The sequence below is a fragment of the Dromiciops gliroides genome, chromosome 4, assembly GCF_019393635.1.
Source record: "Dromiciops gliroides isolate mDroGli1 chromosome 4, mDroGli1.pri, whole genome shotgun sequence".
Classification (NCBI taxonomy): domain Eukaryota; kingdom Metazoa; phylum Chordata; class Mammalia; order Microbiotheria; family Microbiotheriidae; genus Dromiciops; species Dromiciops gliroides.
This window is the reverse complement of record NC_057864.1, coordinates 238,591,503-238,618,164: the sequence shown is the minus strand read 5'-3', so window position 1 is coordinate 238,618,164 and position 26,662 is coordinate 238,591,503. Positions and strand designations below refer to the sequence as shown.

Below are 26,662 nucleotides of genomic sequence, written 5' to 3'. Positions count from 1 at the left end.
GATCCCATGCAGCTGTCTTCTTGCCTTCTCCCACATACCTGTAGTCCCCTCATCTCATTCTGAAATCAACTTTTCCGCTTCAATATCAATAGCCAAAATTTCTTTATTCTGAGAAGGCAGAAGTCTGGGGTGGGGGAGCAGGAGGGTCTCATGTCAGAGAAAAAAGAGGAAATGGGATTCTATATGTATTGAGAATGTTCTCATATGAGAGAGAGAAAGAGAGAGAGAGAGAGAGAGAGAGAGAGAGAGAGAGAGAGAGAGAGAGAGAGAGAGATTTTGATGTGGTTGGGAGTCAGCTGTTGTCATCCAACACAATGTAAATAGTTTTTGAGTCTCCCAGAGTGACTTTCCTCCTTTCATGGAATTTCTCAAGTGTTACCAACAAAGAGGGGAAATGTGTTATCTCAGAGAGAGAATTCAACAGAGTCATACACCCATCTTTGACACTGTAACCTTAGACAAATCAATAATGTCTCTGTACCTCAGGTTCTTTTTGTTTGTTTGTTTTTTGTTTTGTTTTGTTAAGGTTAAGTGACTTGCCCAAGGTCACACAGCTAGTGTCAAGTGTCTGAGACAGGATTTGAACTTAGGTACTCCTGAATCCAGGGCCAGTGCTTTATCTACTGTGCCACTTAGCTGCCCCCAACTCAGTTTCTTTTTTTTTTTTGGTGAGGCAATTGGGGTTAAGTGACTTGCCCAGGGTCACACAGCTAGTAGTGTTAAGTGTCTGAGGCCGGATTTGAACTCAGGTCCTCCTGAATCCAGGGCCGGTGCTCTATCCACTTCGCCATCTAGCTGCCCCCACCTCAGTTTCTTAATCTGTAAAATGAGGGAGTTGAATTAGATCAAATAGCAACTGTCATTGTCCAACTCATAACCAAAAGGAATTGGCACTATAACATACCTGACAAGGGGTAATTATTTAACCTCTCCTGGGAAAGGAGGGGAAATGCCTCACCTCTCAAGGTAGCCCATTCCACTTTGAGACAACTCCAAATGTTAAGAAGTTTTACTTGAAATCAAGCCAAAACAGTGGCACCTTTACAACTATTCTACCCCACCCTGCCCTCTGGGGCCAATCAGAATCAGTCTGATCCCTGTCCAGAAGACTGCCTTTCAATTACTTGAAAAGAGTTATCACCCCGAGCCCCAACAAAAGGTCCTTTGTTCTCCCAGCTAAACGTCCCCAATTCCTGCAGCTGAGGGTCTCCAATTTCCTTTCCAGCTCTAAATCCTATGAACATCTATGAGTGGAACCGGGCAAAGGAAATCATACCTGGAGAATTGGGAATTTCCAATTCTGGGAATTCCAATTGCTATCAGGGGAATTCCCCACATCTAAGGTGAAGTTTCTGGATTTTGTGGCCTGAGAGAGCAGAGGAAGGACAACATTCTCTGTGACCTGAGTCACAGTCAAAGAACTTCCTGGGAGCCAGGTGTCCAATTACCCAATTTCCCTCCCCGAACTGGGCATCTAGGTTTCCTGTGCTTGCAGCTTTCCCTTATTTTTCCTGTTTTCTAAGGAGTGAGGTTAAAGGTATTTGAGGAAATCAAAACCAGAGCAACAAAGATGATTCTGAAATAGAGCCTGCAGCCCAGTCTGGTCACTCTGATTTGGAATGCAATGGGGAAAGGAGGATGTAAGACAGAGGCAGAGACACAGAGAGACAGAGATGGACGAAACTATAGATGGACAGTTTTCTTCTCCCCACCCACTCCCACCCCCACCCAGAGTTTTGCTGTATAGATGAACAAATATGTTATGTTTCTCGGCAACTAATTCTGCGGAGGAATGAAAGGAGCCAAGGCCTCCTAAGACAAGACTGACCTAGATAGAGTATTGGGTCCCCCATCTACCTCCTCCACACTGAGGCTCTAAATGGGTCAATGGTGGTGGGGCGGATGCTGTTGCCGTTACTCACCCCATTTCCCCCACTCTTCTTGGAACTGGGGACCTAAGGTGTGAACTGGGGACTAGGACTTTCCATTCAGCCTTGGATTTGAGAGTATTCTCCCCTGAAACTTTTTTTTCTTCCTCTCTTTTGCCTCCCCATGACATGATAATTTTCTCCAACCACCCACCCCTATTTCCCCTGTCTAGGACATGACAGCTTTTCCTCTCTGCCATGGAGAGACTTTCTCTGTGAAATGAGACCCTTCTCTCCATATCTCTTCTGCCCCCCCCCCCATATGTCTCTTCCTCTCTGTCATGAAAGCCCTAGCCCCAGAACTCTTCAGGGGAAAGAAGCATCATAGCTCCACTGACCTAACTCGGGAAGAGACCATTGAGTGGGACCCAGACATAATCCCTGTATGGTCTTGCCAGCATTCTAGCCCTGGCAATTTTGAGTGGTAAACCTAACTACCAATTACACCAAAATCCTTCTCTTGATGGGAGAATTTTGCCAAAACACATACAGTTCCAACTCCCCTAGTTCTCTCTTGTTTTTAGTCTGCCTAGGCTAAAGACATTTGGATTATTGATCAGGGCGGGGGGAAGCTGATTTGGGGATACCATAAAGAGACTGGAGGGAGGGGCAGAGATTGATGAATGCAGCTTGAGGGTCTAGGTCCCCCTGAGAGACTGTTCTCTCTCAAAGTATGCTTGGGAAGATGACTGACAGAAGGTTGGACTTCTTGACAAAAAAAAGGAGTGCCAGTAGCTTTACAGAGTGCTGGGAGGGTGTTTTTACATTGAGATTGAGCAGGGATTCTTCCCTTTACCCTTAGTCTAAAGTGGCATATGACACGGTGGAAAGAGCATTCGATCCAGAGTTGGAAGATCTAGATTTGAATCTTGTCTCTCCCACTTACCACCTGCATGGCGCCAGACAACTCCCTTAACATCTCTGGGCCTCAATCCCCACGGCAATGAAGGATTTGGACTAGATTACTTTAAATCCCAAATCTCTGATCAGGCTGAGTAGAGGAAGAGGTGATTATATAACATGGAGGTAGTGTCACAGATGGGATAACCATGGGATGGAAATGGAATGTGTCGTGGTGAAGTGGCGAGCAAAGGAAATAGAGAACAAGAGATAGGGTAGAGGAGGCAACAGCCATCTTTATTGTCAGGGCGAGACTTACAAGATACTCTTGGGTTCCTTGTTCAAGAAACTCTAATACAATTATGACTCATTTCTCCCTCCCTCAATCCCTCTAGGACCTACCCATCTGGCCTTCACTTCCCCTAAGGACCCTTTACCTGAACAACCCCCCCTCCCCAACCAAGTCACTGACACTCCCAACAATAAAGATTTCTCACAGGATCTAGATGTCCCTTATCCCACCATTACAGCCCCAAAGAATGTCTTCCCCCTCCTGAAGTCCACCATGTCAAGGTGACTGACATTAACGTAGATCTTCTCACCCTCTCGAAGCTGAGCCAACCCTCCAAACCCTACACTGGCATACCACAAAGTGCCCTGCCCACCCCCCCTGACCTGCCGCACAGGAGGGGTCACAGTCTCAGCCCCCTGAAGCAGCAGTTCTGGCTCCCCTGAGCCATAGGCCCCCCCAGCCCGATATAGCCAACTGCTGAGGGTGAGAGGAATTCCAGGGTCCCCAGCCTGATGATGAGAGCCAGGCTGTTGTCCACCAGAGGGAGCTCGGCCCCTGTACCCGATGTGACAGTAGAGGAAATAAATTCCATCTTGGGGAAGGGCCAGTAGCCCTTCATCCCCCAAGAATTGTGTTCCACTCTTCAGAAATGCTTCCTCGTGTCCTGACACCCAGTGCAGCCCATGACCTGTTTTTGAGATACCTGTGGAAAAATAAGAGCGAAATGGGGAACACTGTTTCTTTAAGAATCGACTCCTGAACTAAGTAATTCTGTCCCATTCAAGCAAGTTGCCTTGAATCTGAGTAGGAACAGGCTGAATGAATGGGGGAAAGGTTGGGAGATTCAGGAAGGGATGGTGAGGTGGGGGCGGCGGGGTGGGGGGTGGGGAGGAGAGTCCTAAAAAGCCCAAGGGACTCAAGGCTGAGTTTTGTGGACCACAGGTAGGTCTTGATATGGTAATCCAGATCTGGGTTTATGGAAGAGGGAACCTTTGCAAGTTCTGGTTAGATTATCTCAGGAGCCCAAAAGCCAGGAGACTAAAGGAATGAGAGAAGCAGTGGCAGGCTAAGATGTGAGTCTGGGGCAATAGGACAGAAATTGATGGAAAATGGAGACCAAAAAAAGGAAGGATGCCAATAGGGAATAGGGACAGGAACAAAGAGAATAGGAAAGGATTGGGGAACCAACTGGGCAGTGTGGATACGAGATAATGGGAGATGAAAAAGGAAGCCAATAGGGAAAGGGAAGGGGAGACAAAAAGCCCTATGGAAAAGCTGGAGCTGGATGGGTCTTGACTCCGACTCAGGCTTACTATACATCCACTCCAGGCTTATCTTGATCTTCCCAAGTTCAAGTCTATTTTCATCTCCTTTGGTGAATCCAGACTCTTACCTATGAGGTGTGCAGCTGGGGGAATGGGACTGAGATCTGATCTGGACTCCACCGACAGCGGCTTTTGAAATCCTAGAGAGAAAGAGAGGGGGTGGGGATGGAGGGAGAAAGGCAATGAAGAGTTGGGAGAATCCTTGAGGGAACCAAGATTCTGGAGATCAGGAGCTAGATATCTGGGTTTGTGAGATAAAAGGGGGTAGGAAGAAGGACCTGGGAGGGGACCACATCTAAATACTGGGAACCACCCTTACCCAGCTGATGCAGCAATTGTCCTCCTGGACCAGAGGGGTCAGCTACCTGGGTGGGGAGAGAGTGACCTGAAGTTCAAACACGGCCATCACTACCTCCTCCTCCACTTGGATCCAAGAATTGGATCCTTCAGCTCAAAGCTCTCTTCCCCCCAGCCAACCCTCATTTCCCAGGGCCAGAGAGTCACAGGAAAAGAGAAAGGGGGGCATCAAATTCTGATAGCCCAAGGAGAGAGAGAAAAGTTCAGGGTATATGATCCACAGGAAAACAAAAGACAATGGATGAGGCAAACTGGGGGGAGGGGAGGAATCGATGCTCACACAGGGACACAGAGGGATATAGGGACACAAGGTATTTCCGCAAAGGTGGACAAGGGGAGCCTAAGACATGGAAACTCACAAAGAAACCAGGGTAGAGAGAGAAACAAAGATGTTCCACAACAAAGGTGTGGTTACACAGAGAGACTCAAACAGCCACTGTTCACCTGTCCCCCCTGTTCTTGGGGCATCAGGGCCAACACAGCCATGACAGTGAGGGGTACAGACAACAGCAGAGTCCCCAATACTGCAGCTCCTACTGAGGCCAGCAAAAGGCGACTCTTCCTGTTAGATCCACCAGCACGGGCCTCCAGCCCCGGAGCCCCCATTGATGCACTGAGCTGCAGCCTGCTGGAGAGGAGGGTCTTTCATACCCCAGGGGTGGGGTTACCCCCCCCACACACACACACCATGTACACACCTGTCTGGGACTTTCCAAATACCCCTCTCCTCTCATCATGGTTCCTCCCCACCAACCCCCAACCAGGTTTCCTGTTTACCCAGAGATGGGGCAGGGCAACTAGACGCCTAGATTCTCTGAACTCGGGAAGGAGGTAGGGTGCCATATGGCTTGATGCTTGGGTGCCTTAGGGGATTGGGGGCTGGGGGAGGGGAAGAGAAAAGAGATAAGATTTGTGTGGCCTCTGCTTATATTGTCAGGGGAAGCATCATAGCCTAAGGGCTGGGATAGAGGCAGACCCTCTACATTTTCTTGTCAATACCCCAACCTTGTCTTGTTAGTGGATATTGGATAAAAGGGCTCAGTCCCAGTCACAATAAAATGCAGCAGGTGAAGAGCTACTGAAATATATATCTAAAGAGTTAATCAGCCAATAAATATTTACCGAACATCTGCTTTGTACAAGATACTACGGGTATGTAAAAATATAATACACAGTCCCTGCCCTCAAAGGACTTACAGTCTATTAGGTGCTAAGGTTGGGTGACAGATAGTAATATGTATAAAAATGACAAGAATAACTCACATTTTTAGAGAGCAAAGCTCTTTCCTTACAACCACTTTGTGAGGCAGGCAGTACAAGTTTTATTACCATTTTAACAGAGGAAGAAATAGATTCTTAGATCTTAAGGGATTCATTTCCAATGCTCCTTAAAGAGGCTAATGGTAGAATTTGTCATAAAGAGCACTGGACTTGAAGTCAGAAGACCTGAGTTGGGATTCTTGATATTCTACTTACTGTGACCTTGAGCAAATTATTTCACCTTTCTCTGATTCTATTAGGCTAAGCTTTACACTTCCCTCTTCAATCAATTGGTTAATAAGCACATGTTTACTATGTGCCACCTACCATACTAAGTACCAGTGATAAAAATATAAAAGTGAGACTGTTTCTGGTCTCTACTAATGGAATACAATGTTTACAGGTGATTACCTAGGCAGGAAGGAATAAGCATTTTTTAGTACCTACTATATACCAGGCATTGTGCTAGTGCTTTATAAACATTATCTCATTTGATCATCACAACAGCCCTTAGATGTAGGTGCTGTTTTTATTTCCATTTTACAGTTGAAAAAACTGAGACAAACAGAATTTAAGTGACTTGCCCAGGATCATCAAGTTGGTCAGTGTCTAAATCTGCATTTGAACTCAGGTCTTCCTGACTCCAGGCCTCCACTCCACCCTACTCCACACTGACCCCAGTGTTCTATCCTCTGTGCCAGCTAGTATACCCAGTAATAGGAGTGGTGGGAGGTAACATCTGGAGGAATCAGGAAAGACTTCTTAATGAGCTGAGCCTTGAAGGGAGCTCGAGTTTCCAGGACGCAGAGGTGAGAAGTGAGAACATTCCAGACGTGAAGGATAATTTGTACAAAGGCCCATGATCAGAGGATGGCATGAAGAATACCAAGTCAGCCAGTTTGACTGGAGTGTAGAATTTGTGACTAGGAATAAGGGGTAATCCACCTAGAAAACCAGGCTAGAGTCAGATTATGGACTCTAAAGGCTAAAGGAGTTTGTGTTTTACCCTCAAGCTATTGGGGAATCACTGAGGCTTCTTAAGCAGAAGAATGAACTTCAGGAGTATCAGTATAGCACCTGTGCAGAGGAAGGTTTAGAGAGGGGAGAGACTGGTGGTAAGAATAATAATTAAGAGACTATTGGGGCAGCTAGGTGACGCAGTGGATAGAGCACCGGCCCTGGAGTCAGGAGTACCTGAGTTCAAATCCGGCCTCAGACACTTAACACTTACTAGCTGTGTGACCTTAGGCAAGTCACTTAACCCCAACTGCCTCACTTAAAAAAAAAAAAAAAAGACTATTACAATAGTCCAGATGAAGGTTTAAAGAGAGGTGAGATGACAGTTTGAATCAGGTTAGTTATGTAAGAAAAGAGAAAGGGTTGAATGTGTGAGATGTTGAGTTAGTGGAAGTGACAGGATATGGAATTGATTAGATGTAGAATGATAATGAAAGTGAAAAGTAAAAAAATGACACCTAGATTTTGAAACTGGGTGACTGAGAGAACGGTAGTACCTTTTAAGAGACAGAGGAACGTTATTCGAAGGGGAGAAAAGTGGGGAAGATAGAAGGGAAAATAATGACATGTCAAAGATGCAGAAATAGTCCTCAGGAGAGAGATGAGGGTTAGATGTGCAAATATGGAAGTCATCTGCAAAAGAAATGATAATTGGAATCCATGGGTCACTAATGAGATCAGTAAAAGAGAGAACATAGAGAAAGAAGAGAAAAAAACCAGGGACAGAGGTCTGGGGTACACTCATTCAATGGGGGACAGCATGGTGATAATAGTGCTCTGAAGGACAGAGGATTAGGCAGATAGAGATCCATGAAAGAGCAATGTCATAAAACCCAATGAAGAGAAAGTGTCCAGAAGAAGATGGGTTATCAGCATTGTCAGATACTGTAGAAAGGTCACAAAGAATGATATATGGGGAAAAGGCCACTGGGTGTGTCAATAAAGAGTTTACTGAGTTCCTTAAAGAGTTCCTTGGGGCAGCTAGGTGGTGCAGTGGATAGAGCACTGGCCCTGGATTCAGGAGGACCCTGAGTTCAAATCCGACCTCAGACACTTAACACTTACTAGCTGTGTGACCTTGGGCAAGTCACTTAACCCCAATTGCCTCACCAAAAAAAAAAAAAAGAAAAGAAAAGAAAAAGGAAAAAAAAGAGTTGTTTAAAAAAAAAGAGTTCCTTGAAGAGAGGAGTTTTAATTGAATGGTGGGGATGGAAGCCAGAATATGCAGGGTTGGGAAATGAGCAGGAGGTGTTAAAAGGGAGAAAAAGTGACATAGAAAGTTTTCCTTGCAGTATTATTTTAAGGAAAACATGCTGTAAACCCCAAAGTACTACACTACTGTAACTGATGGTCATCCTACTTTCTTATATCCTAATTAATATTTTTCCCAGGATATTGTTTTGGGGAGCAGAATGAGGAAACATCAAGTCTCTGAAAATGGCTATTCTCTTCCTTCATCTTCCATTACTCATGACAGGAGGAAGGAGGAGGGAAGGAGGATCATGATGGAAAGATTTGGGGCTCAGCATGGGCATGTCTGCCTTTGACTTTTGACCTTTTGCCCTATAGACTTAGAACTTCAGGAGGGCTATGCTGCCACTGTTGATGCATCTGAACCAGACCCCTGGGAGAGGAGAGACCAACTAGAGAGCAACCAGTCAAGGACCATTGTGCAGAGACAGCAACCAAAACATTGGGTAACCTGTACTGATGAGAAAACCAGGAGACTGACCCATCTCTTGTCACTCCCCCAAGTTTCTTCAGTGTTTTAATTGATTTAGGGGCAGCTAGGTGGCACAGTGGATAGAGCACCGGCCCTGAAGTCAGGAGTACCTGAGTTCAAATCCGGCCTCAGACACTTAACACTTACTAGCTGTGTGACCCTGGGCAAGTCACTTAACCCCAATTGCCTCACTAAAAAAATAAAAATAAAAATAAATAAATAAAAAAATTAACTGATTTAGATCCAGACCTAGAACTGGGACCTGGATTCCATCAAGCACTATTGCACTTATGCCTTTTAGGTGCAATGAATCTTTGGGTTTGAAAGGAGATTCTGGGATGTGCCATGTCTAACATGTATAAGAGCATTGAAACTTTTACCCCTGCAACTTCATTAAGTTAAATAAACTATATATGGCTGCAGAAAGTTGAATGACTGGGCTTTACAAACATGGAAGGTCATTTGGACAGAAGAAGGAAAATCTCAGATACAGGGTAGAGCATAACAAGCTAGAGATTTTCCTATTTTAATAATCCTGAAAATATTTTATAACTCTCGAGGTAAAATTCATTAAATAATGGTGGTGGTGGTATGGGTGTGTATGTGCGTGTGAGTGTGTGCGCATGTGTGTGTGTGTGAGTGAGAGAGAGAGAAAGAGAGAGGAGAAGAAGGAGGAGGAGGAGGAGGAGGAAGAGGAGAAGGAAGAAAAAGAGGAGGAGGAGAAGAAGGAGGAGGAGGAGAAGGAGGAGGAAAAGAAGGAGGAGGAGGAGGAGAAAGAGAAGAAGAAGAAGAAAGGAAAGAGAGAGAAGGTGGGTAATCCAGCCAGTATACAAGCTTGGTGGAAGTGGGAGGGTGATCTGAGATATCATGGGATATTTCAGAGAAAGGTTCTTTCATTTTAGGCAGACTCCAGAGAAACTCTGATGGGACCACTTGGATTGAAAAGATTGCCACTTGTTGGACAAATTATATATGATATTCACTCCTTGATTTGGGGTAACTAGGTGGCACATTGAATAAAGTGCTGGATCTGGAGTCAGGAAGACTAATCTTCCTGAGTTCAAATCTGGCCTTAGACACTGAGACACTGTGTAACCCTGGGCAAGTCACTTAACCTTTTGCCTTAGTTCCTCATCTGTAAAATGAACTGGAGAAGAAAAGACTTGTTAATTGATGGCCTGACTCTACACATAAGAGGAAGAAAGGGAAGTAAATTTAGTTTTTTGGAGACAGTGACCTGGATTAAGGCTAATTGCTTGGTGGGTGAAGAAAAGGAATTCCCTGGAAGGGAAGGGATGAAGCCTTGGACATTTGTCTTCCCCACTGGTTAGTCAAGTACTCCTCTGAATAGTGCCCTGTGTTGTCACTCAGGAGGAAAAAAAAGGAACAAACACAAGGTATACCTTCCGCCTATCACCCTCAAGAGAACTTCAAGGCCAGTTCTCATCCTCAAGGCAATCCCTTTCTGATGGAGGAGAGAGGATACAGGGTCCCTACGACTTGGATGTAAAGGATGTGGGTTATGGGGAGGAAGCATCTGGGGGGACCCTGATTTATAGAAGGAAATATGTTCCAACCTCAAACCCCACTGCCCAACTTCTTCTGAGTACTTTAGGATGATCTACAATGAGAGACTGGGAAAAAAAGAGGTAAAGGAACAATAATCTTCTGCTCTGCTCCACTAAGCAAAGATCATTCTGGAGTATGTACATTTTCCAGGTCAGAAACCCTTGCTAGTTGCAAAACTGGATCTCTAGTGGAGGTGAGGCTTGAGGAAGGATGGACCCAGGACAGATGGTACAGGGTCACATGGCTAACTTCTCAAGAGTATTACGGAAGGACTAGCCCAGGGAAGGAGAATTTCTATCTGGGAGTTTGAATATCTGGGTCCTTTGAGGGAGAAGAGCCTGGAATAAGTAGTGGTGGGTGGGGGAGGTAGAGGAATTTCTTAAGTTCCCCCCAATTTTTACAATCACTGTCCTTTCCCCCCACTCTTTGCCCTCCCCCACAGGACAGTAAGTCTTTTTACCCTGCCCCCATCACAATGTAGAACTAATGAGTTCCCAGTTCCCAAGCTCTGGTCAGTTATGTCTGGCCCTGGGGTGGAGTCAAGGGCCCCACTCTCCTCTGAAACAGGAACCAGTGGTTGGAGGACAGGAAGTGCAAGAGCAGAAACCCTGGGGCCAGTTATAGGCAACCCTCCTCTCTCCCTCCCTTCTCTACCCTCAGCTGTGTGTGTCTCTGGGGACCAGCTTTTCCTATCAGCTATGTAGGGCAACCCCCACTTAAAAAAATTTTTTTTTCAATGAACAGACATCTATATTCTCTCTGACTCCTCCAATTGAAAAAGATAAAAACCAAATTCCTGTAGCAAATATGCACAATCAAACAAAACAAATTTCCATATTGGCCAGATACAAAACATATGTCTCATTCTACACACAGAGTATATGACCTTTCTGTCAGGAAGTAGTTTCATCATGAATCCTCTGGAATCATGGTTGGTCATTACATAGGTCAGAGTTCTTAAGTCTTTTAAAGTTTGGTTTTAGTTGCTTAATCATTGTTATTGTATAAATTGTTCCCCATATTTTGCTCATTTCTGTATCAGGTCATGCAAGTCTTTCTGAGTTTAACTGAAATTGTTCCTTTTATAATTTCTTATGCCACAATAGTATTGTATTACACTCACCATAATTTGTTCAATCATTTCATAATTGATGGGTACCCCTTAGAGTCAAGGTCTTTTCTACTATAAAAAGGGCTGTTATAAATATTTTTGTACACATGACTCCTTTCCCTCTTTTTATTTGATCCCTTTGGGGTACAGGCTTAGTAGTGATATTGCTGAGTCAACAGGTATACACAGTTTAATGACTTTTGGGGAATAGTTCCAAATTTATTTTCAAAATGGCTATAACAATTCATAGTTCCACCAAGTTAATGTGCTTGTTTTCTCCTAGTGTCTCCAACATTTGTAATTTTCCTTTTTTTTCTTTTAAATCAACTTTACCCATCTGATGGGTATGAACTTGAATCTTGGAATTGCTTTAAATTTAATTTCTTTAATTATTAGTGATTTAAAGCATCTTGATAGCTTAGATTTCTTTCTTTGATAATTGCTTGTTCATATCTATTTGCCAATTGAGAAATGACTCTCATTCTTGTAAATATGAACTATTTCCTTATGTGTTTTGGAAATAAGACCTTATTCAGAAAAACTTGCTGTAAAGATATTTCCTTTCTAATTTTAGCAGCATTGAATTTGTAAAAAAAAAAAAATCTTAATTTTATGTAATCAAAATGGTTTCTATTCTGTGATCCTCTCTATCCTTTGTTTGGTCATGAACTCTATCCTTATCCATAGATAAGAAAGGTAATTTCTTTATTGCTCTTTTCATTTGTTTATGTCATCCTTTATGTCTAAGTCACAGACCCAACTGGATCTTATCATGTTATGTAGTGGTTAGTTCATGCTTGGTTTGTGCCAAATTTCTTTCCCATTTTGCCAGCAGTTTTTGTCAAATAATCAGTTCTTACCCTAGTAGCTGGGGATTTGGGGTTAGGCTACTGTGAGAAATAATTATTTGTGACCAATATCTTTGTGAGATTCAGTACTACCCCCTTCTTTCAAAGTCCTACTGCCCCCAACCCCCCACTCCAAAGTCCTTGATGAGATTAAGTTGACTTTCAATCTTGGTCAGGCCTATCCAGCCTTGCAAGGAATTTAATCTAAGGTAGAGAAGCTCATTGTGTTCTATTCAGGCTTGGGTGGAGACAGAACTTTTTGTCTAGATAGGAAAGCCTCTGGGTCCAGGGAGGCATCACTCAGCCCACCCATTGCTATTGTTTTTCTATTTTGAGGTTTTTCCTTATTGCTCTGATCCTTCTCTTGTAGCATGACTGAAGCAGAAATATGTTTAATGTTGTTATATATATGTATATGTGTATGTGTGTATATATATATACATATAAATATATATACACATACATACATACACACACATATATACATACATACACACACACACACACACACACACATATATATATATATATATACATACACACACAACCTATATCAGATTGCCTGCTGTCTGGGGAAGGGGGGGAGGGAGGGGAGGGAGGGAAAAAAATTTGAAATTGGAAATCTTATGTAAACAAATGCTGAAGGCTATCTCTACATGTCACTGGAAAATAATAAAATACTTTTATTTAAACAAAAAAAAATAAAGAACGATGAAAGAGAAAACCAAAAAAAAAAGAAAGAAAGAAAAGGGTATACATTCTCTGAGTTGATAGCCCGAGGCTGGGGGTGGTCTGGGATGGCTTCATTTAATGTAGCCTACCTCATTCAGGGCCATCTCTTGATGTATATTTCACCACTGGACCCAGATGGCTCCAGAGTAGTGAGGCTGGTATCTTTTCACAGCCCTTCTTCAGTTAAATCCATTTCACTGCAAGTCATGACATTACTTCCCTGATGTCATGGTCCTCTTAAAGAAAGAAGGATAAACAACAACAACAACAGCCTATCTCCAAATTAAAGTTAACCAATCAAATATGATTGCTGTTTGATGAACCACCTACTGTTTCAAAGGTTAAGCTGTAAGCCCTGCTGCCATGATTGTCTTTGGTCTGAGAGAGATGGCCAGTGACAATCCTTGTAAAAGACCTGCTGGTCTTTTTTTTTTTTTTTTTTTTGCGCGGGGCAATGGGGGTTAAGTGACTTGCTCAGGGTCACACAGCTAATAAGTGTCAAGTGTCTGAGGCCAGATTTGAACTCAGGTACTCCTGAATCCAGGGCTGGTGGTTTATCCACTGCGCCACCTAGCTGCCCCTGGTCTTTTTAATTAAATGATTAAATTACCCAGAAACCATGTCTCATATTTTTATTCGTCACAGTAGTGTCAGTTGCCTCCTGTATAAGGACAACCCCCTCTTGAATTACAGCTGAAGGAACTTTTCCTGCTTCAAGAAATATGATGAAGCAATCTCCTATATTCACCAACCCCCATACCCATTGCTCCAGATTCCTTCTCCTTTAGTGTGAGAACCTTCTCTTCTACAAAGCGACCATGATCTGCCTTACTAAAGGTGCCCAGGGAAGACAAAATGAGGACTTGGGGTAGGAAGAGAGGGGAGGTTGGGGAGAGAGAGAGAGAGAGACAAGGGAAGAGATATAAGGTAAGATAGCTCTAATATGAGCTAACTCTGTGAATGGTAGACAATCTTATAGGAAATGAAGTATTGTGAGATGTTTCTGTTCAAGGTGGTACTTTCTCTAATTTGAGGGTGGGGTATATTATCTAGAGATAAGGGAGACATGGAATGCTAATACTTGCCAAATTGTTTTCTCTCCTGTAGAAATATTCGGGGCAATAGGAGGGGTGGTGGGCCTCCTGCTCCTGCTTGTATTCATTCTGTCTGTCTGTACATGCCAGCTCCGAAAAAGAGGTAAGCCTTGGAACCAGTCACAAGCAACCCTTCTCTCTCTCTCCTGTAACAACTGAAATTAAGGTAAACTGAGGCACAAATTTCTGAGTAAATTGCCAATAAAAGGGGTCTTTAGCTCACTAGCAAATCAAAAGACTTCAAATGAAGGCAGACAGATTATTTTTACAGACAAATGAAGGAGCATCCAAAAGCTAGAAGGTAGCATGACAGATGGGGAAAACAATATGAATCGTCTACAAAGCCTATAACATCATGGATGGAGAAAACAATATGATTGGCTATGAGAATGCAAAATTTACTGAGAACTGATTCCCCACCCAGTCCCCTTTTCCACAGACAAATGAATTGCCTTGGGCTGACCAGTCTTTGTCATTTCCAGACTCTTGACTTATGGATCTCCCCCAAACAAACTATCCCCTACCAAAGATTCCCAAGCTTACTTCCTGGACTTTAGGTTATTATGTAAAAAGATTCATTTACATTATTTTCTGTCTGTGAGAAACTTACCTTTCCCAAGGGTAGTTTCATAGCTCTCTCTGTTCTGTTACCTCATAAAAACTCTATCCTTGTTTCCCATCTTTGGGTATTCCTAGCTTCCTCTGCCCCATTAAAGACCTTATTTCTCCTATATTGATTGCTTCCTTAATTTCCAGGTTAACAGTTAGAAATTGGGAATGTGGGAAAGTGACAACCCCTCCTTCTATCTTGTCACCATGGAAAGCTCGTTGGTGGTATCCACCTGCAAGACTAGTTTAGTATCACAAGCCATAACAAATCAGACTTTCTTGAAGCACAGCCAATGTTGCAGAAATAACAGACCAGACTCCCTGGCACCCACCTGCATCCTTCAGGGATAACAGATAACACAAGAATAGAACAGTGATTAGCAGGAAAACCGAAGTCCTAAACTTAACTCATAGAAGAAGGCTGAACTTCTGAACTTAATTCAGAGAGGAAGTATGACTTAGGCAGTATACAAAAAGTAGGCAGTGCTACAGAATAGAATAAATTACAAAATAGGATCAATTTTATTTTTTCACTCCCCTCTCTACTCTCGGCTGCATCTGTCTCTGGGGACCAAGCTTTTCCTACCAGTCATTTAGGTCAAACTCCTCTTTTTTTAAAAAAAGAATTAAGGTGTTGTGTTGTGGTTTTTTTTTCCCAATGAGCAAAAATTTATTTTCTCCCCCCACCCCCCACCCGTCTAACTGAAGAAAGAAAAAAACAAAAACAAAACTCTTGTAATAAATATGCATAGTCAAGCAAAACAAATTCCCATATTGGCCATGTCAAGAAAAATTTATGGTTTTAGTATTTCTTCATACATACACCCCACTCAGTTTTCTCCAAATGCCCTCGTCCAACACCATTGGCCCTCCCATTGTCCCCCCAGTGCCCAAGACAATTCTGCCTGAGAGATTCAGGGCAAGGAGGTTATTAAGCTCAGGAGTAGCATGGAATTAGGAAAGAATCCTTGGGAGGATAGAAATGGAGGAAGAGGGGCAACTTGCAGTTGTTCACTTGGGATGTAGTTCCATACATAGGAAGGTGAGGGGATCGAATGGTCTAGAAGAGAGCTCTCTGAGAACAGAAACTGTCTCAATTTTCTATTTGTATTCTTACAGCACTTGGCATAGTGCTTGAAATGTAGTAAGTGCTTAATAAATGTCTTTTTATTCATTCATTAAAAAAAGATTTGCTGGGTTGAATCTTTTTTTTTTTTTTTTTAACAGGGATGAGGCTGAAGAGGGACAGGGTGAGTTCTAGGGGTCTGTTGGGATGTGGGAAAAGGGCCTAGAGCTAAAGATGTGGAGAATGGGGGTAAGGTGGGAAAGAATAAACTAAGAAAGGAACTGGTGGCTCCTGACCCTCCTTCTCCATTCCTTTAGGATGGTTCTTTGGAGAAACAACTTCATTATGCATCTCTCCAGGGGCTTTCAGTTGCGTTAAGGGAATGGGCTGGGGAAGAGCCTCAAAATGATTCCACTGGGGACTATGCCTGTGTCAAGAAGAAGAGCCCTGCCTAAGTGTAACTGCAGAGGTCATATCCAAGAAGTATGTATCAGCAGGACCCCAGAAATAGTGATGAAGCCCACCAAAAATGCTGTGACAATGGGGAGGCCCAAGCTTCAGTGATGGCCCTGCCATCTTCCTATCCTCCCCCAAGACCCCAACGAGGAGGAGGAGGAGGAAGACTCTCAGTGAACCCAATAAAGAGTGTTTTGTTGTCTCAGGCCTCCCAGTGTATTGCAAGACCTAAATTCAAAAGAGGTACTTTCAGGTTCATAATGGTCTCTCTATCCCCTCTCCTCTCTAGGATAGGGGGTTCAATTTTCTCTTGGGGGGGATTGTGGTTTAGAAAGGAGCTAAGAAGGGAAAACCTAAGGACCCCGGATTTCTTCAGAAGGCTGGAGAACAACTTCTCTGTTTACCCCTGACCCACAAGGTTTTAGCAAGGTTAAAGAACTGGAAGAGTAGATATATGGTCCCATTGCTAAAACAAACATATAAATACCCCTCCCCCAATAAATAATTAAATAAATAGGAATAAACACACACACATATATATAAAAACATATAAATTAATAAAAATATATTTTTTTAAAATTCTCACCAACCAGAATCCCAGAGAGGAGCAAAGTTTTGAGTTTTACTCTAGCATGCGGTGGGAGTGGGTTGAGGTGAGAGCTGGAAAGACCTTAGATATAATATAGTCCAACAACCTCATTTTATAGATTAGAAAATTGAGTCTTAGAGATGATGTGACTAGCCCAAGGACATAGAGCAGGTTAGTGTGTTTCAGAACCAGAATTCAAACCTAGATTCTCTGACTCCAAATCCATGGTGTTCTTCACCCCTAGCCTGAGTTAAGAATAGCCTCCTTGTTAACAATAGTTTCCTTTACCCTCCCCCAACCAACTAAACTCAATTCTGAGCTTGAGGGAAGAGAGTTTATGGAGAACATGGGAACAAACAGGTGGGTAGAGGAGGGCCTTTAGAAGGACAAAAGGGAAAAGACACAAGTAGGTGATTATGGGGTAGCTGGAGGTTTATTGGGATTCTCTTGGGAAGTTCCAGCTGTCACATGTCTTTTTCAGGGCACTGTGAAAGAGGTAACAGGGTACCCTGGTGTCCTTTGGTGATGGTGACCTAGGAGAAGAGAGATGTAGAGTGACAGAGGACTCTAGCCCTTTATCTGTTTCCATCTCTGTTTCTCCCCAGTTCTCTCAACCATTGTCTTCCTTCCACACCCATTTACATTGTTACTTACTTGTCTCTTGTAATACAGAGTGGTCCCTACTACCACAAAAGCCAAGCTGAAAATGTAGAGAGCTGCCCGGAGGAAGAATGGGAACACCTTTGGCCAAGGAGAGCCTGGATTTGGGGAAAGAGTTAAGGAAAGAGGGCTGTAGGGAAAAAAAAAAAAACATTTTCATTTCTGAAAGAAGTTGGTGTAGTGGAGACATAGGAAAGAAGAAATTTCTTGCCTTCCAAGTAGAGAATGGAAAGAGCAGTTCAGCTTACATAGTAGTGCCTTGTCTCTGAGATTACTCCTGCTTTTATACTCTATATATCTTGTATGTACATAGCTGTCTCCCCCATCAGAATGTGAACTCCAGGGAGGCAGCTAGGTGGCACAGTGGATAAAGTACCAATCCTGGATTCGGGAGGACCTGAGTTCAAATCCAGCCTCAGACACTTGACACTTACTAGCTGTATGACCCTGGACAAGACACTTAACCCTCATTGCCTCACAAAAAAAACAAAAACAAAAACAAAAACAGAATGTGAACTCCTTGGGGACAGAGGATGTATTTTTGTTTCTCTTTGCATTCTCAGTGCTTAGCAGTGCCTAGCACATAGTAGGTACTTAATAAATGATTGTTGACTGCCTGAGAAGACTAATTCAATTCCAAGGAAAGAGGTAAAAGGGAAAAGTGTGTGTGTGTATGTTTTTAAGGTAGAAGGCTCCTCACCTTCCTTTACCACCAGCCTGGTCCCTTTTCCAGTCTCGATCCCTGACCCCAATATCTCCACTCTGCACAAGTAGAGTCCAGCATCGGATACTCTGATGTCTTGTATCTGTAGTTCAATCATCCGGTCCCAGAGGAATTGGGCTTGATCAGAGAAGACTAGGCGGCCCCTGAATTGTAGTGTCTTGTTATTCACCTCCCTGTCTGGGACTACCACATCCAGGTACCAGGTGGCAAAGCCAATGGCAGGGCCCTCCTGACTGATATTGAATAAGCAGGAAAGGGAGACGGAACCACCCTCCTGGGCCTGGATCCTGGGAGGCTGGAAGATGGAAAGAGAAGAGGAACCTAGGGAATAGACAAAGGAAGATGAGGGGAAGGAGGCTTTTCTATTCTAAGGAGAGAAGAGGATGCAGGAAAGGTTTTAACACCCTAGGAGTGGGAGCTCTAGTGGGAAGAAGCCATATGATTAAGTAACTGAGGGCCCTAATGACTTGACCCTAGATGAGCCCCAGCTTCCTTTCCCAAAGTTTCTTAATACTGCTTATTTGAATAAGAAACTTAATTTTTTCTCCTCACTATGTTATTCTTCATCTTTCTTCACTGGTTGACTTATTAAAGTAGTTATTTTTTAGGGAAGTTCAAGCTGACCAATTCATCCAGTCTTGTGAACAAGTCTAATTAATTGACTCTAGTTGATGTCTTCAGCAAAGCCCCAATACTTGATAGTAAACAAATCTCACTAACTTTTCATTCATGAACAACCCTAATTTATCTATATGATTGAGGAATAGCACTCACTAATTAATTAGCTTTGGCGATTAAGTTCTATAGCTAAAACAAATGATTAAATATTAGTGAACATTATCAATTGTTTCTTCATTTTAAAACCATGCTTCTTATTGAGGCAATAAATTTATTTAAAATTAACTTCAGGGGCGGCTAGGTGGTGCAGTGGATAGAGCACCGGCCCTGGATTCAGGAGTACCTGGGTTCAAATCCGGCCTCAGACACTTGACACTTACTAGCTGTGTGACCCTGGGCAAGTCACTTAACCCCCATTGCCCGCCAAAAAAAAAAAAATTAACTTCAGTAAGAAGGCTACCATTCTAACTAATAATTATAACCCATTTCTTTCTTTAGATGACAGAGAATCCACTTAAATTATTGGGTTTTTAATAAAACCTTCTCTTCCAGTCCCTTCTCCTGTTTAGGGGGAAACCGAGCTTCCTGGTCAGTAATAAGCCTTAAGTGGGCCGTGTTTTAGTGTCTCATCTCTTAGAGAAGTATTATGGAACATCAGATGTTCAGGGAACCCAGTCAGGAAGTGGAGAAATTCAGAAGGTAAAGGCGGTAGGAGGAGGGAAAGGGGAATAGCAACGGCAAATAACAAAAAATCCTGAACTGGGAGACTCAGAGGAGAGAAAGTGAAAGAAAGGAGCACCGTGTCCGATCTCCATGGACAGTAGCCCCCATTTCCATTCCTCATCACCATTCCCACTCTGAGCCCAGGTATCTGGCCCATTAGCCCGCAGTTCTTACCTATCTATGATTCCTTAGGAGCCTTGACCTTCTTTCTTTTCCCTGATCCCTATTTCCCTTGGACAATTTGGTAACTTCCACCCTCTCACAAGCTCCCCCATTCCTTTCATGGAACTGTCCCCATCACCTGGGCATGCAGAGAGAAAGATGAAAAGCAGCTTCCATGCCATGTTGGAGAGTATGACAAGTGGAGCAGTTGAGGGATGGAGGTGCGTATGGGAAAAGAACGACCAATTTCTCAGTGACCAAGCCTTCTCTTCACCGGATGGCAGGGTGCTAAGCTTTCTGCCACAGCATGGGGTTCATGCTACATGCCAAGAACCACAAACACTTTAGGGTGTTAAACTTCAGAGATAGATTCAGGCAATGTAAAAGACTGAGTCTCATAGGAAGCAAGGAGTTAGGGGACTAAACACTTCAGTTTCTAAAAAGAAAAGTTTGCAGTGATTAGATTGGGGGTAGAAGGTGGAGAGAGGAACATTAGATTAAATTAGAGAAAACCTCCCAGTGTAGCAAAGGGTGGAGAGCATCTCCTATGAAGCTAGACATTTACACATGTCCTTTATAAGGGACCAGCACACATGTCCCACAGAAAGAGGCCAGAGGGCATTTCTAGCTCCAAGGGAAGTGTTCTAGTACATCCCAGCTACACTCATAATTAGAACTGCTCAAAAGATAAATAGGCTGCTTCAGAAAGTAGTGGGCTCTCCCTGTGTGGTTTGGGGGTGGGGGATGGTTATGAGGAAAAGCACAGATCAAACCTCACTCAATAAACTCCAGTGGCTCCCTATTACCTTTAGAATAAAATATAAACTATGTTTAGCTTTTAAAGCCCTATACAGGGGCTAAATAAAGGCCCCAGCCCCAAACTTTCTTTCTAGCTTCATTGAACATTATTCCCCCTCCCTCAGTGAGCAATCCAGTAACACTGGCCTTCTCATACATGACATTTCATCTCTGGTCTCTAGACCTTGGCACTGGCTATTCCCTGTGTCTAGAATGCTTTGCCTCCTCACCTCCATCTCATAGAATTCCTTTCTCTTTAAGACAAAATTTAAGTACCCCCTTGTACAGAGTCTTTCCTGATCCCCCACTTATTATTGCATTTATTCTATCTAAATAGTATGTATATACTTATCTAATGATTTGTTCTTTCCCCTCTCCACATTAGAAAGCAAATTCCTGGGGGCAGCTAGGTGGCATGGTGGATAAAGTACTGGCCCTGGATTTGGGAGGACCTGAGTTCAAATCCAGCCTCAGACACTTGACACTTACTAGCTGTGTGACCCTGGGCAAGTCACTTAACTCTCATTGCCCTAAAAAAAGAAAAAGAAAAAAGAAAGTAAACTCCTTGAGAGAAGGCATTATTTCATATTTTGCATTTGTACCCCCAGCACTAACACAGTGCCTGACACATATTAGTCAACTAATGAATGTTCATTAGGGACAACTAAGTAGCCTGAAGTCAGAAAGACTCATCTTCCTGAGTTCAAATCTGGTCTCAGACACTTATTTGCTGTGTGACCCTGGGCAAGTCATTTAATCCTGTTTGCCTCAGTTTCCTCATCTGTAAAATGAGTTGGAGAAGGAAAGAGCAAACTCCTCTAGTATCTTTGCCAAGAAAACCCCAAATGATAGAGCGGTTGATAAGTGGAATAGATTAGGTACACAATACATTGTAGTAAATGACCATGGAAATTTAGTGTTTGATAAACTCAGATATCTAAGCTTTGGGAACAAAAACTCAGTATTTGACAAAAACTGCTGGGAAAACTGGAAAACAGTATGACAGAAACTAAGTCTAGACCAACATCTTATGCTGTATACCAAGATACGGTCAAAATGTGTACATGATTTAGACATAAAGAGTGATACCATAAACAAATTAGGGGAGCATGGAATAATTTACCTGTTAAATCTATTGAGAAGGGAAGAATTTAGGACCAAATAATAGAAAGCATTATAAAATGTAAAGTAGATAATTTTGATTATATTAAATTTAAAAGGTTTTGCACAAACAAAACCAATGTGACCAAAATTAGAAAGAAAGGAGAAAACTGGGTGGGAGGGATTTTACAGCCAATATTTCTGATAAAGGCCTCATTTCTCAAATATATAGAGAACTGGGGGGCAGCTAGGTGGCACAGTGCATAAAACAAAAAACCAAAAAAAATAGAGAGAGAACTGAGTCAAATCTATACAAGTCATTCTCCAGTTGAGAAGTGGCCAAAGGATATGAACAGGTACTTTTCAGATGAAGAAAACAAAGCTATCTGTAGTCATATGAAAAAAAGTTCTAAATCACTATTGATAAGAGAAATAAAAATTAAAACAACTCTAAGGTACCACCTCATACCTATCAGATTGAGTAATATGACAGAAAAGGAAAATGATTAATGTTGGAGGAGATGTGTGAAAATCGGGACATTAATGTACTGTTGGTGGAGCTGTGAATTGATTCAACCATTCTGGAGAGCAATGTGGAACTATGCCCAAAGGACTATAAAACTGTGCATACCCTTGGATCCTGCAATACCATTACTAGGTATGTATCCCAAAGAGATTTTCAAAAAGGGGAAAGGATCTATTTGAACAAAAATATTTATAGCAGCTTTCTTTTTTGGTAGCTAAGAAGTGGAAATTGAGAGAATGTCTATCAATTGGAGAATGACTGATTAAGTTGCAGCATATGATTGTAATGGAATTTTATTGTGTTAAAGAAATGACGTGCAGGATAATTTTAGAAAAAACCTGGAAAGACTTACATGAACTGGTACAGAGTGAAGTGTATAGAACAGTAGAACACTGTACACAGCAACAGCAATACTATACAATAAAAAACTGTGAATGACTCAGCAATACAATGATCCAAGACAATCCCAAAGGATTCATGATAAAAAAAATGCTATCTGCCTCCAGAGAAAGAACTGATGGCGTCTTAATACATACAGAAGCATACTGTTTGTTCCCCTCTCTCTCTCCTCTCTCTCTCCTTTCCTTCCTGTCTTCTTTCTTTCCTTCTACAAAATAGCTAATATGGAAATATCTTTTTACATGATTACACATCTTATATCAGATTGCTTATTGTTAATGGGAAGGGGTGGGGGAGGAAGAGAGATAATTTTAAAAATATAATTTAAATTAAAAAATTTTTGAATTTTAATTTTTAAACATTCTAAATTTTAAAAGCATGAATGTTAAAATTGTTTTATATGGAATTGGGGGGAAATAAAATATTATTTTAAAAAGAACCCAAGTAGGGTTCATGAAGAGTCAAACACAATGGAAAAACAACTGAACAACAAAAATGAATGTTAGATGATTGACTGATTGATGAGCAAACCAAGGCATTCTTTTTGTTTGTTTGGTTTTGGGTTTTTTTTGGGTGGGGCAATAAGGGTTAAGTGACTTGCCCAGGGTCACACAGCTAGTCAGCCCAATGCATTCTTTTTTTCTTTATTTTTTTTTTGTTTTTTGTTTTGTTTGTTTAGGGTTTTGGGGTTTTTTTGGTGAGGCAATTGGGGTTAAGTGACTTGCCCAGGGTCACACAGCCAGTAAGTGTTAAGTGTCTGAGGCCGGATTTGAACTCAGGAACTCCTGAATCCAGGGCCGGTGCTTTATCCACTGCGCCACCTAGCCGTCCCCCCTCCCATGCATTCTTAAATGGGATGGGGGTGGGGGCAAAGGCTGCAGGACTGAACGCACAGATATTTTGTTCTTCCCCCTACCTCCCTTTTGTCAGTATTCTCTCATCTCATTTCCAAAAACTCGACTTCTTCTCTTTCCTCACCTTTACCCAGGACCTCTACAGGATGTGGCTTCTCTGTCCTTCTGAGGTACAGCAGGGCAGGACTCTGCCTCACAGGGACCCCATATAAGGCTATGACTGGCTCCTAAACTTTACCACACGATACCCAGTCCTAGAAACAGCCTTTCATCCTCTTGCCTCCCGATCATCACCTTTCTTTAAATTCTCCAAAAACTAGATTCTCCAACCTTACCCAGGGGAAGGTCTCCAAGCTGGAAAAGATACTTTGAAGAACTGAAAAAGAGAGAGCAGAGGAAAGGGAATGTTAAATATCAGCGCTACACATGACACATGTTTTACACTGTAGGAACAAATCATCTGAGCATCAAGTACCTATCTTTTTGCCAGCAACAATGCCTGACACAGAGTAAGTGCTTATTAAATGGTTGTTGAATTGCATTAGATTGGACTGAATCACCTTTTCTTCACCCAGAAGCTGCTCTAGGCACTATAGGAGATGATGGGAAGATGCAGAATACATTATCCCTGCCCTCAGGAAGCTTGGAATCTAGTTGTTGAAATTAGTCTAAAACATATAAAATAATTAAGAGGATATAACCTGTTCCTCTCCTTGCCCTGCTTATCTCCTAAACTTGTTTTCATTCTGGGCCCAGGGAGATAATTCATAAAGAGAAAAAAGACTGTTAGATCACTATAAGCACCAATGATGTCATGCTATGTTACCCACCTCTAACAGAGAGAGAGGATGGACAGAGTAAAACATACATTTGCAGGGATGGTCCATGTGTGGATTTGTTTTGTTTGACTACGCTTATTTGTCACAAAGGAGGATCTTTTTTTTTTTTAAGTACTGGGGGAATTTTGGGGGGAAGTGCAGAAAGGGGGGGGGAGGTCAAGGAAAAGAGTCCTCTAAGCATTTTTTTAAAATACAGAAGAAAAAAGAAGTTCAGAGGGAGACACAGTCAAGAAGTTTTAAAACCAACATGCTAAATTTATTACGTGCTTCTTAAAAAGAACAAGCTATTTGTACTGGGGATTTGCGATTTCATGTATAATTCTCTTTTTCTATTCTTTGCACATGGAAATGTTCATGTTCATTGGTATTGGTGGCAAAAACAGAATGATTCACATATATATGTATGTATGTATGTATATATGTTAGTATGTATGTGTGTATATGTGTGTGTATATTTAAAATTGTCAGAGGAATTTCTGATGATTGTGGCACAGGAAATTGGTTGCTACTTCCCCAACTGCATCCAGGGTTTTGATCAGAAGTCACATGAGAGAAGAAACACTACCTAAACCTTTTCTGGTCCCATTTTCACTGTCTTCCTTGATGGAGGAGAATGGCCTGCTGGTGGCTAGGGCACCTGAAAAACTTTGGACACCTCTATCAATGTCAGCCAGAAACCACAGCACTATAAAAGTGAGGTAAGCAGAAGCCAGGACAGCCTAGAGACTTTCCCAAGCCAACTGTCAACAAGTCAACAATCATCCATTATGTGGTTACTAAGTGCTAGGGATACAAAGACAAAAAAAACAAACAAACCCAAAACCTTGCTCTTAAGGACCTCACAGACTAATGAGGGAGATGACATGCATAACTATGTACACAAAAATGTGCAACCATGTACAAATAAGACATAGACAGATAGATACATCTATCCTATATCTCTATGTGGGATATAGAATATGAGTGGCACAGTGGATAGAATGCTGGGCCTGAAGTCAGAAAGACTCATCTTCCTGAATTCAAATCAGGTCTCAGACACTTACTAGCTGTGGGCAAGTCACTTAACCCTATTTGCGTCAGTTCTTCATCTGTAAAATGAGCTAGAGAAGGAAAGACAAACCATTCCAGGATCTTTGCCAAAAAAAACCTAAAATGAGGTCACAAAGAGTTGGACTTAACTGAAAAGCCTCAACAACAAATCTCTCTCTCTCTCTCTCTCTCTCTCTCTCTCTCTCTCTCTCTCTCTCTCTCTCTCTCTCTCCCCTCGCCTCCCCCATATAACTGTAGACAATCTCAGAGGGACAAGGAAAGCCTTCCTACAGGTGAGACTTCAGCTGAGACTTGAAGGAAGCTGGGGAAGTCAGGAACAGAGGTGAGAAGGGAGAGAATTCCAGGCATAGGATGACCAACGAACATGCCTGGAGTCAGGAGATAGAGTGTCCTGTAAGAGGAAAAGAAAAGAGGCCAATGTTACTAGGTTACAGAGTACATTGGCAAGAGTAAGGTACAAGGTGAAGGAAAGGTAGGAAGAGGCCAGGTTATGAAGGTCTTTCAAAGCCAAAGGATTTTTATGTGATCTTGGAGGTAATAGAGAATCACTGGAGTTTATTGAATGGGGAGAGTGTGACATGGTCAGATCTGAACTTTAGAAAGATCATTTGGGGTGGCTAGGTGGCGCAGTGGATAAAGCACTGGCCCTGGATTCAGGAGGACCTGAGTTCAAACCCAGCCTCAGACACTTGACACTTACTAGCTGTGTGACCCTGGGCAAGTCACTTAACCCCCATTGCCCTGTGCAAAAAAAAAAAAAAAGATCATTTGACAGATGAATGGAGGATGAACTGGAGTAAGGAGTTGAAGCAAAGAGGCCAATCAGAAATCTGGGCATGAGGTGATAAGGGTGATGGCAATGTCAGAGAAGAGAAGCACATATAGACAGATATAACTGAGGTAGAAGCAACAGGCCTTGACAACAAATTGGATATGGAGGTTGGGGAGAGCTTGAGAGAGAGTAAGGAGTGGAGGATGACACCTAGGTTGTGAGCCTGGAGGCCTGGGAGGATGGTAGTACCTTCAACAGTAATATGGAAATTAGGAAGAGGGGAGAGTATAGTGGGGAAAGATATTTAGTTCACTTTTGGACCTGTCAACTTCAAGATGTCCAGTACTCAGTTGGAGATGTGAGTCTGGAAGTCACAAGATGAAATAGTATAGAGAGATAAGGGAAGAGGGCCTAGGACAGAGCCTTGGGGGATACCCATGGCTAACAGGCATGACCTAGATGAAGATCCAGAAAAGGAGGCTGAGGAGTGATCAGACAGGCAGGAGAACCAAGAGAGAAATGATATCACAAAAATCTAGGGAGAAGAAGGTGATTGATGGTGTCAAAGGAAGCAGAAAGGTCAAGAAGGATGAGGATTAAGGAAAGACCATTGGATTTTG

At 42.5% G+C, this 26,662-nt stretch overlaps 2 protein-coding genes across 4 annotated transcripts in view; one reads left to right on the top strand and one right to left on the bottom strand.

Annotated features, from left to right (window-relative positions):
- Nucleotides 1-3,044: 3,044 nt before the first annotated feature.
- Nucleotides 3,045-26,662, bottom strand: part of LOC122752883 (lymphotoxin-beta-like) — a 54,577-nt gene continuing 30,959 nt past the window's right edge. Inside the window, exons 1-5 of one of the 3 annotated variants that reach the window (XM_043999842.1) lie at nucleotides 18,177-18,287; nucleotides 5,187-5,367; nucleotides 4,705-4,750; nucleotides 4,454-4,525; nucleotides 3,045-3,763 (exon numbers count right to left, since the gene is read on the bottom strand). In XM_043999842.1, coding sequence (XP_043855777.1) covers nucleotides 3,282-3,763; nucleotides 4,454-4,525; nucleotides 4,705-4,750; nucleotides 5,187-5,348 — 762 coding nt within the window. In that variant the 5' untranslated portion in view covers nucleotides 5,349-5,367; nucleotides 18,177-18,287 and the 3' untranslated portion in view covers nucleotides 3,045-3,281. Of the gene's footprint in view, nucleotides 3,764-4,453; nucleotides 4,526-4,704; nucleotides 4,751-5,186; nucleotides 5,368-18,176; nucleotides 18,522-19,842; nucleotides 20,356-26,662 lie in introns of those variants that run through there. The other 2 variants (XM_043999841.1, XM_043999843.1) reach the window with 2 other exon arrangements.
- Nucleotides 13,600-16,429, top strand: LOC122752888 (leukocyte-specific transcript 1 protein-like). Its single transcript, XM_043999848.1, has 4 exons — nucleotides 13,600-13,839; nucleotides 14,110-14,199; nucleotides 15,933-15,955; nucleotides 16,089-16,429. The coding sequence occupies exons 1-4, from the start codon at nucleotides 13,821-13,823 to the stop codon at nucleotides 16,224-16,226; spliced, it is 270 nt and encodes an 89-aa protein (XP_043855783.1). The 5' UTR covers nucleotides 13,600-13,820; the 3' UTR covers nucleotides 16,227-16,429.